This window comes from Pongo pygmaeus, chromosome 1, assembly GCF_028885625.2.
Source record: "Pongo pygmaeus isolate AG05252 chromosome 1, NHGRI_mPonPyg2-v2.0_pri, whole genome shotgun sequence".
Lineage (NCBI taxonomy): Eukaryota > Metazoa > Chordata > Mammalia > Primates > Hominidae > Pongo > Pongo pygmaeus.
In genome coordinates this window covers 168557197-168573281 of record NC_072373.2, presented here as the reverse complement: position 1 = coordinate 168573281, position 16085 = coordinate 168557197, and the positions used below count along the sequence as shown (strand labels likewise).

At 40.7% G+C, this 16085-nt stretch overlaps 1 protein-coding gene across 9 annotated transcripts in view; it reads left to right on the top strand.

Moving 5' to 3' along the window:
* The window catches only part of PATJ (PATJ crumbs cell polarity complex component), a 424767-nt gene that overhangs the window by 9222 nt on the left and 399460 nt on the right, over window positions 1–16085 (top strand). For 4 of the 9 annotated variants that reach the window (XM_054484700.2, XM_054484656.2, XM_063654895.1 and 1 more), the window contains exons 2-5: window positions 5977–6115; window positions 11768–11824; window positions 11928–12094; window positions 15172–15366. In XM_054484700.2, coding sequence (XP_054340675.1) covers window positions 11803–11824; window positions 11928–12094; window positions 15172–15366 — 384 coding nt within the window. In that variant the 5' untranslated portion in view covers window positions 5977–6115; window positions 11768–11802. Of the gene's footprint in view, window positions 1–1708; window positions 1729–5972; window positions 6116–11767; window positions 11825–11927; window positions 12095–15171; window positions 15372–16085 lie in introns of those variants that run through there. The other 5 variants (XM_054484672.2, XM_054484719.2, XM_054484691.2 and 2 more) reach the window with 4 other exon arrangements.

Below are 16085 nucleotides of genomic sequence, written 5' to 3'. Positions count from 1 at the left end.
TAAGTGTGAAAATTGCCCAGATTTTTTTTGTCATTGTTGCTCGTTGGAGAAAACTGCTACCAACCAGAATACAGAAGGCTACATAGACTGGGCACGTTGTCTCTAGCCTGTAATCCCAGCACTTTGGGAGACCAAGACAGGCAGATCATCTGAGGACAGGAGTTTGAGACCAGCCTGACCAACATGCTGAAACCCCGCCTTTACTAAAAATACAAAAATTAGCCAGGTATGGTGGTGCACACCTGTAGTCTCAGCTACTAGGGAGGCTAAGGCAGGAGGATTGCTTGAACTCTGGAGGTGGAGGTTGCAGTGAGCCAAGATCGCACCACTGCACTCCAGCATGGGCATCAGAGTGAGACCCTGTCTCAAAAAAAAAAAATAATAATAATAAAATAAAAAAGGCCGGGTGTGGTGGCTCATGCCTGTAATCCCAGCACTTTGGGAGGCCGAGGCGGGTGGATCACCTGAAGTCGGGAGTTTGAGACCAGCCTGACTAACATGGAAAAACCCTATCTCTACTAAAATTACAAAATTAGCCTGGCGTGGTGGCTCATACCTGTAATCCCAGCTACTCAGGAAGTTGAGGCAGGAGAATCGCCTGAACCCGGGAGGCAGAGGTTGTGGTGAGCCAAGATCTCTCCATTGCACTCCAGCCTGGGCAACAGGAGCAAAACAACATCTCAAAAAAAAAAAAAAAAGAAGAAGAAGCCTACCATATAGCAGTTTAACTTTGTTCCTACAAAAGTGGCCAAGTTATAGGAAGAGTATTGATATGCATTGGTTAACTTTGAATAGTTTAATGAGAAAATTAGCATGAGTTAACTGAATTATTCTGAAAAACTGACTCTTTTCATTTCTTTTTTTTTTTTTTCTTGCTCTGTCACCCAGGCTGGAGTGCAATGGCACAATCTCGGCTCACTGCAACCTCTGCCTCCCAGGTTCAAGCGATTCTTCTGCCTCAGACTCCTGAGTAGCTGGGATTACAGGCACCTGTCACCACACCTGGCTAATTCTTGTATTTTCAGTAGAGGCGGGTTTTCACCATGTTGGCCAGGCTGGTCTCAAACTCTTGACCTTGTGATCCGAGGCCTCCCTTGTGCCTGCCTCGGCCTCCCGATGGGCTGGGATTACAGGCGTGAGCCACCGTGCCTGGCCTTCATTTCTTTTTTAAAAAATTTATTTATGTTCATTGAAGCACTATTCACAAGTTTTAATTTCAGATTTTGAATTTAAAGTGGTGTTTTTCAACTTCAATTTCAACATTTCCTGAATGTTCACTGTCAGGAGGATTTAAACATTGCTTAGGCTTAAGCATATATCTGCAAACTGTCAGGATTGTTCTGGAATTTATGTATGTTTCCAAAATTCCAGGGATATAGTGGTCCAAAATATAGTATTTTTATATTTAAGGTATTTAGAAAAGTCTTGTCATTTGGTAGGAACACGAGGCTAGGACACCTGACTTGAATCTGCATTTGTATGGCAGCAGATGTATTTATTTGAAGTACTGATGGAGAGCAACCATTAGTCTTTGGCTAGGAAAGTTTGTTTTTTGTTTAATCAGTACCTCATAAATGCTGAGCTTTGAGGACAAAGGAATGATAATTAGACACATCCTGAGCTTTGTACTCCAAAGGAAACAATAGAAACTTAAACCTTCAATTTTTGGAAAACTTCAGAAATCCTGACTATATTTATACTTGACATTGATCTTTGCACTTGATATTGGTAAGCATAAATATGATTATATTTACACTTGCTCATTGATTCTTCAAACTCCCTGGTTCAATGAGCTCTGGAAAATTCCCACTGGGGAGTTATGTGTGGTCTAATTGTGACCTGCCCAATTCACATGTGCAGTTAGAGGCTGAACACCTGTTCTTTCCCAAAGATATTGCAAGTGATCTTTTTCTCCCCAAATTTCAGGTTAGATATATCATGTGTCTTAGTAAATCAGTGGGGAATTACATTCTTGTGAGGTACTGGGAGCTCGAAAAGTGTGTTTCTCAGAATCCTTACTTTGCCTAAATTCTTGATTCTATTATATATATTTAATTTTTTTTTTTTTTTGAGACAGAGTCTCGCTCTGTCACCAAGCTAGAGTGCAGTGGCGCAATCTTGGTTCACTGCAACCTCCGCCTCCTGGGTTCAAGCGATTATCCTGCCTCAGCCACCCGAGTAGCTGAGATTACAGGTGTGCATCACCACGCCAAGCTGATTTTTGTATTTTTAGTAGAGATGGGGTTTCACCATGTTGGCCAGGCTGGTCTCGAACTCCTGACCTCAGGTGATCCACCTGCCTCAGCCTCCCAAAGTACTGAGATTACAGGCATGAGCCACGGTGCCCAGCCTATATATTTTATTTATTAAGTTTTTTATCTTAATCAGATCAAGAGTTTAGTAACAAATATATAATAAATAAATATAATAAAATATAATTTAATTTAAAATTAAATTTCTATCTCTCTTCAAATACTCCATTAATTGGCGTTGGCCTAGGCCTTGGGTTTTAAAAAGCCACAATATTATAATAATTTCCTTCAATCACATTCTACAGTGAACCAGATATGAAAAATTCACGGCACAAACTCTCTTTATCAATGATGGAGTGGAAGCTCCCAAGCATAATAAAGTTCTCATTCTCTGGAGGCTGTCCAACTATGAGGACAGTAGTACAATGTGGCATCTTAATTTCTAGCTGTGACCAATTGTAGGTAGCCTATCTATGACAAGTTAGACTCAGTTTTACCATGTTTCAACAAAGTTGAAATCCCCCTCCATAAGCCCTGTTGGTTTCTTAACTAAACAGGTCAAATTTGAATGACCAAAGATTTCCTATGACCATACCCTGAGTGAGACATAGGTTCCATTTAGCCTGAGTGCTGTTTGATGGATAGTGAGTTGTAGAGTTACTTGTGTTTCTTCCTTTTCTTGTCATATACTCTTTTTTGTCATAGCTAACTGCACCCACAATTTCCTGGGCTCGGGTAATTCTCCCACCTTAGCCTCCCAAGCAACTGGAACTACAGCTTTGCCACCATGCCTGGCTAATTTTTTGCCTGGTTTTTTTTTTTTTTTTGTAGATACAGGGTTCTGCTGTGTTGCCCAGGCTGGTCTCAAACTCCTGGGCTCAAGCAATCCACCCACTTGGGCCTTTCAAAGTCCTGGAATTACAGGCATGAGCCACCGTGCCTGGCCTTATATACTCGTAAAGCTTTACTCTTCTTCCCTAGACATTTCTTTACACCATGGAATTGTAATTTTCCAGGCCTGCTTTGCGGTCATAGTTTAACCTTACTAATTATGAGTCAGAGACCTGGGTTTCATGATGAGCACCTGTAGTCCCAGCGACTCAAGAGGCTGAAGCGGGAAGATCTCTTGAGCCCAGGAGTTCAAATACAGCCTGGGCAACATAATGAGACCCTGTTTCTAAAAAAATAGAATAAAATAAGAGAGGTAGATGGCCACCCAATTTCTACCCTTAATCCTTACCAAGGGATACTCCAGTATGGTCTCCAAAATGTGCAAGATGATCCATTAAGAGGTTAGGAAGATGGGCAGGGCGAAGTGGCTCACGCCTGTAATCCCTTTGGGGGATTACACTTTGGGAGGCCGAGGCGGGTTGGTCACGAGGTCAGGAGTTCAAGACCAGCCTGGCCGAGATGGTGAAATCCCATCTCTACTAAAAATACAAAAAAAATTAGCTGGGCATGGTGATGGGCGCCTGTAGTCCCAGCTACTCGGGAGGCTGAGGCAGGAGAATGGTGTGAACCCGGGAGGTGGAGCTTGCAGTGAGCTGAGGTGGTGCCACTGCACTCCAGCCTGGGCGACAGAGCGAGACTCTGTCTCAAAAAAAAAAAAAAAAAAAGAGTTCAGGAAGATGACAATAAAACTTTACCATTTTTACCTTACCCTCATAAAGTTTCTATTTTATGTTTTAAAACATGTTAGTATAGTAGTATATGTTTATAATTATTTAAAAATAAATTGAGATACATGGCCAACACATTTTTATTGATGGGAATGTGTGTTTTAAAAAGTTTGAAGACCACTAATCTATATACTATTATCAGAATTACATTTTAAAAATAGAAATCTGGACTCAGTACTTCCCTACTTAAAAGCCTTTAATTATTTCCTGTTGCTAACAGGATAAAGACCAGTCTGCTTAGCATTGTTTACAGGGACCCTTTCAAATTAGTCTATCTAAATCAGAGCTTCTCAAACTATCAGTGGGGAAAGATCAGGTTCCCCACTCTATAATCTTTCAAGAACTGATATTTTTGTAAAATAAGTTATTAGAAAAAATGAAATTTTAAAAAGACATACAAAATAAGGCCATGTGTCTTTTTTTTTTTTTTTAGACGGAGTTTCTGTTGCCCAGGCTGGAGTGCAGTGGCATGATCTCAGCTATCTCTGCCTCCTGGGTTCAAGCGATTCTCCTGCCTCAGCCTCCCAAGTAGCTGGGGTTACAGGCCTCAGCCTCCCAAGTAGCTGGGGTTACAGGCACCTGCCACCACACCAAGCTAATTTTTGTATTTTTAGTAGAGACGGGGTTTCTCCATGTTGGTCTCGAACTCCTGACCTCAGGTGATCCACCCACCTCGGCCTTCCAAACTGCTGGGATTGCAGGCGTGAGCCACCACACCCGGCCGCCAAGTTTTTTATTGCTAAATGTAAGACATTTTACTCTGCCATATTGCAGGAAAGTTTCTAAATGTTCATTCCCAATTTCAATACTTGTGCCTTTATGGGCCAAGCGTCAGTTTGCAGTCTATACTTGGAGTAACAGTGGTCTTTTTTCCCCTTTCTCCTACTTCTGGAGATCTTATATTAGGTTATTAAAAGCTAGTTATTGTTTTCACAGAAAGTCACGCACTTTTGCACTTGTATGCAGTGGTTCTTCAGTTGTGGTCTCTGGTCTAGGAGCATCACAGGGTCACAGGAGAACTTGCTAGAAATGCAGATTTTCAGGGCCCACCTCAGACCTACTGAATCAGTAACTCTGAGAGCAGGACTCTGCAATTTGTGTTTTAACAAGCCCTACAGGTGATTCTGATGCATGCTAAAGTTTGAGAACCACTAACCTAGGGTAGTAGCCTTGTATATTGCTCAAACCAGGACACTTTTTTTTTGGTTTTTGGAGACAGAATCTGTTTCTGTTGCCCAGGCTGGAGTGCAGTGGCATGATCTTGGCTCACTGCAGCCTATGCCTCCCGGGTTCAAGTGATTCTCTCTCCTTAGCCTCCCAAGTAACTGGGACAACAGGCGTGTGCCACCACGCCCGGATAATTTTTTATATTTTTAGTAGAGATGAGGTTTCATCATATTGGCCGGGCTGGTCTTGAACTCCTGACCTTGTGATCCGCCTGCCTCAGCCTCCCAAAGTGCTGGGATTATAGGCATGAACCACCATGCCTGGCCTGTTTTTTAAATTTACAATGAGAGGTTTCTGTTGTGTTCTCATTCCAGTATTCCTAAACTTTTTAGGTAGGATTAGTCACTCTTTATGATTTCTATGATTTCTTTATGATTTAGCACATGGTACATACCTCTGCTCTGCTATTGTGTATATATCCCTTATAGTATAATTATCCCACTGTGTGGCTTGCAGACTGTCATAGCCATTGTTTTTTTTGTCACTTTTACTTTTTTTTTTTTTTTGATCTTGCTCTGTTGCCAGACTGGGGTGCAGTAGTGCAATCATGGTTCACTGTAACCTTGATCTTCTGGGCTCAAGTGATTCTCCCACCTTAGCCTCCTGAGTAGCTGGGACACAGGTGTGTATTAACAGGCCTGGCTAATTTTAAAAATTTTTTGTAGAGACTGGGTCTCACTATGTTGTCCAGGCTAGTCTTGAACTCCTGGGCTCAAGCAATTCTTGCACCGTGGCTTCCTAAAATGCTGGGATTACAGGTGTGAGCCACTGCATTGGGCCCTATTTTTCATTATTTTTATTTTTGTTTTTTGAGACAGGGTCTCATGCTGTTGCCCAGGCTGGAGTGCAGTGGTGCTATCTCAGCTCACTGCAGCCTCAACCTTCCTGAACCCAGGTGATCCTACCACCTTAGCCCTCTGAATAGCTGGGACTACAGGCGTGCACCATCACACCCAGGTAATTTTTCTATTTTATGTAGATACAGGGCTTTGCCATGTCACCCAGGCTGGTTTCAGACTCCTGGGCTCAAGCGACCCACCTGCCTTGGTCTCCTAAAGTGCTAGGTTTAGAGGCATGAGCCACTATGCCTGGCTCCCTAGTTTTTAAATTATAAAATTAATACCTGCAGCATTTAAAGTTGTAAAATGAAAAGTTTAATTTTTAAATCTCTCCATCCTCACGTCTACTTTCTAGAAGTAGTCACTATTACTACATTGACTATCTTTCTAAATCTTTTTTTTTTTGATGTGTATGTCTAGCTATGTTGACCATGCTGATGTTAAACTCCAGGGCTCAAGTGATCCTCCCATCTCAGCCTCCTGAGTAGCTGGGATTATAGACACATGCCAGCATGCTTGGCTTAACTCTTCTTCTAGAAACCTACACACACACATTTTTTTTTTCTTACAAACGTGAAAATAATGCACTCATTCTGAAACTCTGTTTTCCTCATTCAGTTGTGCATATTGGATTAACTTCTCTCTGTTAATGCAAAGGGTTGGATTGTCAAAGCATCTTCATCTGAATGTGAAATCTTACCCAACTCCAAACCTTACTCATGATTCAGAGGTTACAGGCAGAAGCCACAGACACAGATAAGCATTCCTTCTCGGAGGAGCCCCCCAGCCGGCAGGCACAGCTTCCAAAGAATTTCACTTTCTTCTACGTTGGGACATATTGTCAACATACTGAAAATAGTTATATATGACTGATATGAAGTCACTTCTACATGTATTTATGATAGACTTACTATAGTTTTTTGTTTGTTTGTTTGTTTTTTGTTTTTTTGAGACGGAGTCTTCCTCTGTGACCCAGGCTGGAGTGCTGTGGCACTATCTCGGCTCACTGCAAGCTCCGCCTCCTGGGTTCATGCCATTCTCCTGCCTCAGCCTCCCAAGTAGCTGGGACTACAGGAGCCCGCCACTACGCCCGGCTAATTTTTTGTATTTTTTAGTAGAGACGGGGTTTCACTGTGTTAGCCAGGATGGTCTCGATCTCCTGACCTCATGATCCACCTGCCTCGGCCTCCCAAAGTGCTGGGATTAAAGGCGTGAGCCACCACGCCCGGCTGTTTGTTTTTTTTTGAGATGAAGTTTTGCTCTTGTCACCCCGGCTGGAGTGCAGTGGCATGATCTTGGCTCGCTGCAACCTCCGCCTCCTGGGTTCAAGCGATTCTCCTGACTCAGCCTCCCGAATAGCTGGGATATCAGGCACCTACCACCACACCCAGCTAATTTTTGTATTTTTAGTAGAGACAGGATTTCACCAAGTTGACCAGCTGGTCTGGAACTCCTGATCTCAAGTGATCCACCCACCTTGGCCTCCCAAAGTGCTCGGATTACAGACATGAGCCACCATGCCCGGCCCTACTGTAGTTCTTAATTTGTTTACAGAAGTAAAATTCAACCTTGGGACACAATTTTTTGCTTTGGATTAACAAATGTTTTTCCTAAAGAAAGCCTTTTCTGTTGTGGGAATCTCTAGTTTTTTTTGTTGTTGTTTTTTAAAGAGTCAGTGTCTTACTCTGCCACCCAGGCTGTAGTACAGTGGTATAATCATAGCTCACTATAGCCTCGAGCTCATGGGCTCAAGCAACCCTCTGGCCTCAGCCTCCAAAGCCACTGAACCTGCCAAAGGGAATCTCTAGTTCTCTACTCTGTTAGTTACACAAATAGAAAATGCCTGTGATTATCTTCTGTTTTCCAGCTAGCCATGCCCCAGACATCCATAAATTCTCAGATTATTTACAGAAGGCAATTAAGGGAGACCAGATATATCCTGATATTTTAAAATAAGAGACCATTTCTTATCTATTACAAACCTTTATCATGTTTGCTAGGAAGTCAGCTGCCATGCAGGGAATCCCCCAAGCTTGTCCAACCCAGGATGGCTTTGAATGCAGCCTGACACAAATTCATAAACTTTCTTAAAATATTATGAGATTTTTTTGCAATTTTTTTTAAAGCTCATCAGCTATCATTAGTGTTAGCGTATTTTATGTGTGGCCCAATCTTCCTCTTCCAATGTGGCCCAGGGAAGCCAAAAGATTGGACACCCCTGCGGCTGAAGGAGTGAGCCACAGGCTTGCTGTTAACCCTGTTAACCCTTTCCCCTTCATCCCCTTTTCAGTACATTCAGACCTATTTCATCATTTTAATTGCTTTTTTTTTTTTTTTTTTTGAGAGAAAGTCTCGCTTTGTCACCCAGGCTGGAGTGCAGTGGCACGATCCCGACTTGCTGAAACCTCCACCTCCTGATTTCAAGTGATTCTCTTGCCTCAGCCTCCCAAGTAGCTGGGATTATAGGCACCTGCCACCACGCCCAGCAAATTTTTGTGTTTTTGGTAGACAAGGTTTCACCATGTTGGTCAGGCTGGTCTCGAGCTCCTGACCTCAAGTGATCCGCCTACCTTGGCCTCCCAAAGTGGTGGGATTACTGGCGTGAGCCACAGCGCCCGGGCTGATTGCTTTTGATAATTTACTTTTTCCAGGAGTTTTGCTATTAAAAATGCAGTAAATACCCTTGCACACACATCTTTGTGCCCCTTTGCCAGTATTTCGTTCAGAGTGACACTCAGAAGTAAAAATTGTACACTCTTAGGACAACTTAGCAGTGTCAGTATACATTGTACAAATTTTTATTTCCACCTATTTTTTCATGACATTTGGAGTATAAACTATTATTAATCTCTAATAAATCAATAAATGTCAGTTGAGATTTGGCAGTAAAAAAATGTCATTTTATTGTTTTAGTTTGCATTCTTTGATTTAGAGACGTTGATGTATTAATGACCAGCAGGCCGCTCTTGTCAATCCTGTTGGGCTGTATGCTGCTATATGAGAGTACAGTGCTGTCATGACTGCCCTTTTGTTATTCACAGTTACCTGTCACTGGGTAGTTGTAAGAGTTATACAGTTGAGATGCTGAGCATATCAGAAGTGTTTTTTTGATGCTCTATTCAGCACTTCTTTTGGTATTCCCATTGAATCCAGTGAACATTTGGATGGAATACTTAGACCTTTTATCAGTGCCAATGGCATCCGTTATTGGTTTTCAATATGCTTTTTTGCTTAATGATCTTGAATTAGAAGATAAAGATGTCATTCAGCCACCATATCCAGGTTGATGTAAGAAAATTTTGATTGTATAATACTCGTATTTCTTTGATGGTTCATTACAAATGTGTATCACTAGTAAAAATTATCACTGAAAATGTCTCATTTTGGTCATAGCAAAGGGTTTTGCTAGCCTTTTGAGTTTTTAATTATGTTACATTTTAGATTAATTTCATCAAATCACTGGAATTAAGAAAACATTATCCATAGAGAATGCCACTTTGAGTGGTTTCTTTTTTCTTTTTCTTTTTCTTTTTTTTTTTTTTTGAGACAGAGTCTGGCTCTATTGCCTAGGCTGGAGTGCAGTGGCATGATCTCGGCTCACTGTAACCTCCACCTCCCAGGTTCAAGCAATTCTCCTGCCTCTGCCTCCCGAGTAGCTGGAATTACAGGTGAGCGCCACCACGCCTGACTAATTTTTGTGTTTTTATTAGAGACGGGGTTTCTCTGTGTTGGCCAGGCTGGTTTCGAATTCCTGACCTCAGGTGATCCACCCACCTCGATCTCTCCAAGTGTGGGATTACAGGTGTGAGCCGTGGCGCCCAGCCTGGGTGGTTTCTTTCGAGCCGTAGATGACTAGTAAGAGTCTGAGATCATTCGTACAGCTTGGGAATTTTTCTTTTATTTTTTGTTGAGATGGGGTCTCCCTTTGTCACCCAGGCTGGAGTGCAGTGGCATGATCATGGCTCACTGTAACCTCAACCTCCTGGGCTCAAGCGATCCTCTCACCTCAGTCTCCAGTGTAGCTGGGATTACAGGTACAAGCCACCACACCGGCTAATTTTTTTGTTTTTGTAGAGGTGAGGTTTCACTTTGTTGCACAGGCCGGTCTCAAACTCCTGGCTTCAAGTGATCCTTCTGCCTTGGCCTCCTAAAGTGCTGGGATCACAGTGAGCCACTTCTCCTGGCCGGGTTCAATACATTTTGATAAGTATATACATCTGTGTAAACAGTACCCCCTTCAAGACACAATGTGTCCATCACTCCAAAAAAGCTTCCTTGAACCTCTTCCCAGTGTAGGGGAGGGAAAATAGCTTCTACCCTTCAAAGTTTTCGGTTGGGGCCCCTATAATAAAGGGTAGATTAACAAGAGAAAAACATGTAAACTTGTTTAATATAAGTTTTACGTGACATGGGAGCCTTCATAAGGAAATGAAGACCCGAAGAAACAGTAAAACCTGAGTGTTTTTAAATTAGGTTTGATGAAGAAGGAAGAGTTGTGGAATGTGATAGGACAGAAAGGGATATGAGCTAAGAGTAGTAAACTGGGAAAAACTTAACAAGGCCTGTTTGTTCAGATTCCTTTGGGTGTTCCTCTATTTTTTTTTTTTTTTTAATTTTTGAGACAGGGTCTCAGCCTGTTCCCCAGGCTGGAGTGCAGTGGCATGATCATAGCTCACTGCAGCCTCAACCTCTTGGGCTCTAGTGATCCTCCTGCCTCAGCCTCCTGAGCAGCTGGGACTATGGGTATGTGCCACCATGGGTGGCTGATTTTTTAATTTTTTTGTAGAGATGGGATCTCACTGTGTTGCCCAGGCTGGCCTCAAACTCTGGGGCACAAGTGATCCTCCTGCCTTGACCTCCCAAAGTGCTGGGATTACAGGCATAAGTCAATGCGCCCGGCCACTCTGTCTTTTGAGATTAAGATGCTGCTATCTTCTGGGTATAGAGAGGACACCTCTCACATGAGAATCCTATGATCTGCTTCAGGGGAAGTCTTTTTTGCACATGCTGTTTCTCAGATTCCTTCAACTTAAAATATTCAACAATGCCAAGGTGTCATATTTTGGGAGTAGCATGTTCTGAAGCCTGTCATAGTCAGTTCCCTATCACCCTGCTCCAGGTAAATTAATCTACAATTGTAGTTAGTTTTGTCAGTACTTGAACTTCATATGAATGGAATCATATAGTATGGTTTGTGCCTTTTTTGGGTCAGGTTACTTTTTTTCAACATATCATTTTTGAGATTTATCCTTGTTGTGTGTATCAGTAATTTTTCCTTTTTATTTCTGAATATTATATACCATTATTTGTTTATTCATCTGTTACTAGACACTTGGGTTTTTCTAGTTTCGGGGTTTTTATAAATAAAAATGCTGTAAACTTTCATGTACAGGTGTTTTTGTGAGCATATATTTTCATGAATACTGAGTAAGTATTTGTGAGTGGAAGTGCTGGGTCATATAGTAAGTGTATTTTTAACTTTATAAGAAACTACCAATTTTCCAAAGTGGTTGTGACATTTTACATTTCTCTTAGCAATGTACAATAGTTCCAGGCATTTCACAGCCTCATTGAAACTTAGTATTGTCTGTTTTTAAATTTTAGTTATCTTAATGGGTGTGTAGTGGCACCTCATTGTGGTTATAATTTTGAATTTCACTGAGTAGAGTCTTGATAAAGAATGTTCTTGAGGTTTTCCTTAATTTTTCTACAGGATTATAGCCATATACAGTTGAAACTCATCTTTTATGTTTTTAAATTTTTTCTTTAGGTGTCTTTAAGAGTGATTGAAGAGAATAATTCAAAATGCCTGAAAATCCTGCTACAGGTATACTATACTGGATATATTGTTCTGTAATTAAATTAATGATTTAAAAATGGAATCTCAGGTGGGGCTTAACTATTACTCTACTTATTCATCTTGACCCAAGATAAACTGCAGGTCCTGCAGGTACTTGATCGCCTGAAAATGAAATTGCAGGAGAAGGGTGACACGTCGCAGAACGAGAAGTTATCTATGTTTTATGAGACACTAAAGAGTCCTCTCTTCAACCAGATACTCACACTTCAGCAGTCCATCAAGCAACTGAAGGGGCAAGTAAGTTACCCATCAGAGTTTTACATTAATATATTATATTAATATATTCAAACCACAAAGAAAGAGGAGATAGACAAAGACAAATTATCTTTAAGGACTCAGTTCAGCAAAGAGACTGTATTGGGACCTGTAACCTATAACCTGTGGGTAGCATTGGCATAGATAATTTAAAAATGTCAATAATCAATTTTTTCTTTGGTAACTGGATGTGGTGGCGTGTACCGGTAGTCCCAGCAACTCAGGAGTCTGAGGTGGGAGGATTGCTTGAGCCCAGGAGTTCCAGGTTGCAGTGAGCTATGATCATGCCACTGCTCTCCAGCCTGGATGGCAGAGTTGAGACCCTGTCTCTCAAAAAAAAAAAAAAAAAAAAATTGTATTTGGTTTTAGAATATGGTTTTTGTACTTATTGAAGTATGTAAAGGTCAGATGCTTTGAGAATTCTCAACATCTTCAAAACTATAAAATAGTGCTTAACTTAAATATATTTTCTTTTTATTTTGAGACAAGGTTTCTCTCTGTCACTGAGGCGGGAGTGCAGTGCTGTGATCCTAGCTCACTGCAGCCTTGACCTCCCAGGCTCAAGCAATGTTCCCACCTCAGCTTCCAGAGTAGCTGGGATAGGTGTGTGCCACCACAGTTGGGCTAATTTTTAAAAACTTTATAGAGACAGGGTCTCCCTATGTTGCCCAGGCTGATCTCAAACTATTGGCCTCAAGCAGTCCTCCTACCTCAGCCTTCCAAAGTGCTGGGATTATAGGCATGAGCCACCTTGCCCAGGCGTATTTTCTTTGAAGTCTTTTTTTTTTTTTTGTATTATTATTATTATTATTTTTTAGTAGAGACGGGGTTTCACCGTGTTAGCCAGGATGGTCTGTATCTCCTGACCTCGTGATCCGCCCGCCTCAGCCTCCCAAAGTGCTGGGATTATAGGCGTGAGCCACCTCGCCCGGCCGAAGTCTTTTATCTAACAAGAAGTGATCATGCCCTTATAGCACAATAGTCACACTTCTCTTAATTATCAAATATTTGTTGTCTTTCATGCATTTTCTGATTAGAAGTTCCTTGGAAGCAGCATACCTGGTATTTAAATATATAGTTGTGTTTCCTCTACTCATTTACCACACTATCTGGATTCTTCAGGCTCTAATACATCATTATTGAATAAGGGATACATATCACCTCTTCTTAGAGGGGTGCAAATTAGTAATTGTGGGATTTTTTTTTTTTTGGTGCTGAGATCGAACCAGAAATTAATTGTTTTAACTGTCCTCTTGGATTCTTTGTTTTGGGGTCAGGGATGGCAAATTACTTTTAAATCACCTATTCTGGAAGCTGAACTTGAACAGTAGCTATACCATAGATGAAATTTGGGCAGAATTTAAAACATAATTGGAGCTAATTTAGCACAGTTAAGTGAAAATTTACAAAATTTGGGAAAAAAAATGGTTTTTGCTGATAAACTAAAATGCTTGCCCATTAAGTATTTTGTGAGTGATTTGTTTATAGCCAATTAAGGATTAAACTCTACATGTGTCTTTCTGTGAATTGCTTTCTTTAGACCAGAATTTGTACCCTAATTTTAGCACTGCCTATATTGATGTTTAGCTTTCTGTATTTCTCTTGGTCATAGAATATCACAATACTGAATGCTGTTGGTAGCAACTGAAATTGGCAAAGATCAGCAGAAATCTATCACACTTGTTGGACTAAGAGTGGATGTAACTACCCTATCCTAATAACAATTCTTTATATTTGTATAGTTTGGAGTTGTTATGTGCACAGTCATATTTTATGCATTGGACTGTATAATCCCTGTAGCCAGGGGTTTTTATTTTTTCTTTGAGGTTTTATTGACATTCATTCTTTTTTTTTTTTTTTTTTTTTTTTTTTGAGGCAGAGTCTTTGCCTGGGCTAGATTTCTAGTACAGTGGTGTGATTATAGATCATTGTAGCTTCAACCTCCTGGGCCCAAGCAATCCTCCCACTTCATCCTTGCAAGTAGTTGGGACTACAGGCATGTGACATCATGCCCAGCTAATTTTTGTATTTTTTGTTGAGACGAGAGTCTCACTATGTTGCCCAGGCTGGTCTTGAACTCCTGGCCTGAAGCAGTCTTCCCACCTTGATCTCCCAAAGTGCTGGGATTACAGGTGTGAGCCATCACACCTGGCCTAACATTTATTCTTTTTTTTTTTGAGACAGAGTCTCGCTCTGTCATCCAGGCTGAATGCAGTGGTGCAATCTTGGCTCACTGTAGCCTCCACCTGCGGGATTCAAGCAATTCTCCTGCATCAGCCTCCCAAGTAACTTGGAATTACAAGTGTGCACCACCATGCCCGGCTAATTTTTGTATTTTTGATAGAGATGGGGTTTCACCACTGACATTTATTCTTAATGTTACCTTTATTCTACTGTTTTGGCAGTTGTATCAGCCAATGATATTTTAAATTATGTTCACCATAATTACATGATTCTCCTCTTTCTATCAATGTTTAAGTGGCTCCGTGACTCACTTACTGCTAATCTTGAGTAAGTTACTTAACCCCTGTGTGCCTCGGTTTTTAGGCTCACAAAATGGGATAAGGATACCTCATTAGATTGTTGTAAGAATTAAATGATAATACCTGCAATCATGCTGGTATAGTACTTACTCATAGCAAGCACTCAATAAGTACAGTTATTATCGTTATATACTACCTGTGGATCTTTTGTTGCTCCCCACGTGGAAATGCACAGATACATGGAAAAAGGTTTAGTGCCTTACACTGTTATGTGACTGGATGCATCTGTATATGTGAAGTGTAATAAGATGTCAGTGTACATGCTGTTAACTTGGAGTAGTGGTAGAAGGCAGGAAATAAGAACAAATTTTAAGCTATTAAACATTTTGTGTAATACTAAATTAAAAAAATTTTTAGCCTTGTGAATACACAGATTGATCTATCTTTACCTTATTTCTTTCCTATGTATATATTTAATGTGCAAATTATCCACGTAATGGTCAAAATATATTTAATAAATAGAAACAATTTTTCTATAGATTTCTGTTGATGATTCTTTTTTTTTCTCTCTAACAGCTCAACCATATACCCTCAGATTGTTCAGCCAACTTTGATTTTTCTAGGAAAGGTTTGTTAGTGTTCACAGATGGTTCCATTACTAATGGAAATGTCCACAGGCCCTCTAATAACTCGACTGTATCTGGGTTATTTCCATGGACTCCGAAGGTGGGAAATGAAGACTTTAACTCAGTCATTCAACAGATGGCTCAGGTAAAGTTGTATCTTCTCATGGAAATATTTAGCTTCATTTCTCCTGTTTTAGTTTTACAAAGGAGCTTATACTCATTCTTTTTGCTGTAAAATGTGTTAGTATGTATTTTGCTTGCTTGTATTTTTATATTGTTAGGAGAAACTGACACCATTTTCTAACCTGTGTGTTGGAAAATTTATTGACTTAAAATTACATAAGGAAAGTATCCATGTATGTGGAAAGGAGAGTTTTTTTAAAAAAATTAACATTTATTTTTTGAGATAAGTTCTTGCTAAGAAGAGTTTTTAGACAATGACTAATTGAACACATCTCTATTCTTGTTAAAATAAGATTTTTGGCCGGGTGCAGTGGTTCACACCTATAATTGCATCACTTTCTGAGGCCGAGGAGGGTGGATCACTGGAGGTCAGGAGTTTGAGACTAGCCCGGCCAACATGGCAAAACCCTGTCTCTACTAAAGATAAAAAAATTAGCTGGGCGTGGTGGTGGGCACCTGTAATCCCAGATAGTTGGGAGGCTGAGGCAGGAGAATCGCTTGAACCCCGGAGGCGGAGGTTGCAGTGAGCCGAGATTGCACCACTGTACTCCAGCCTGGGTGACACCCCATAATTAATGGAAATTAGAACTAATGTAATTTGGAAAATCTAGAAAACATTTGGAAGGATAATCTGGTTGTAGCCCCTAATACCTATTAAAAATTAAATAATAAACAATTAAA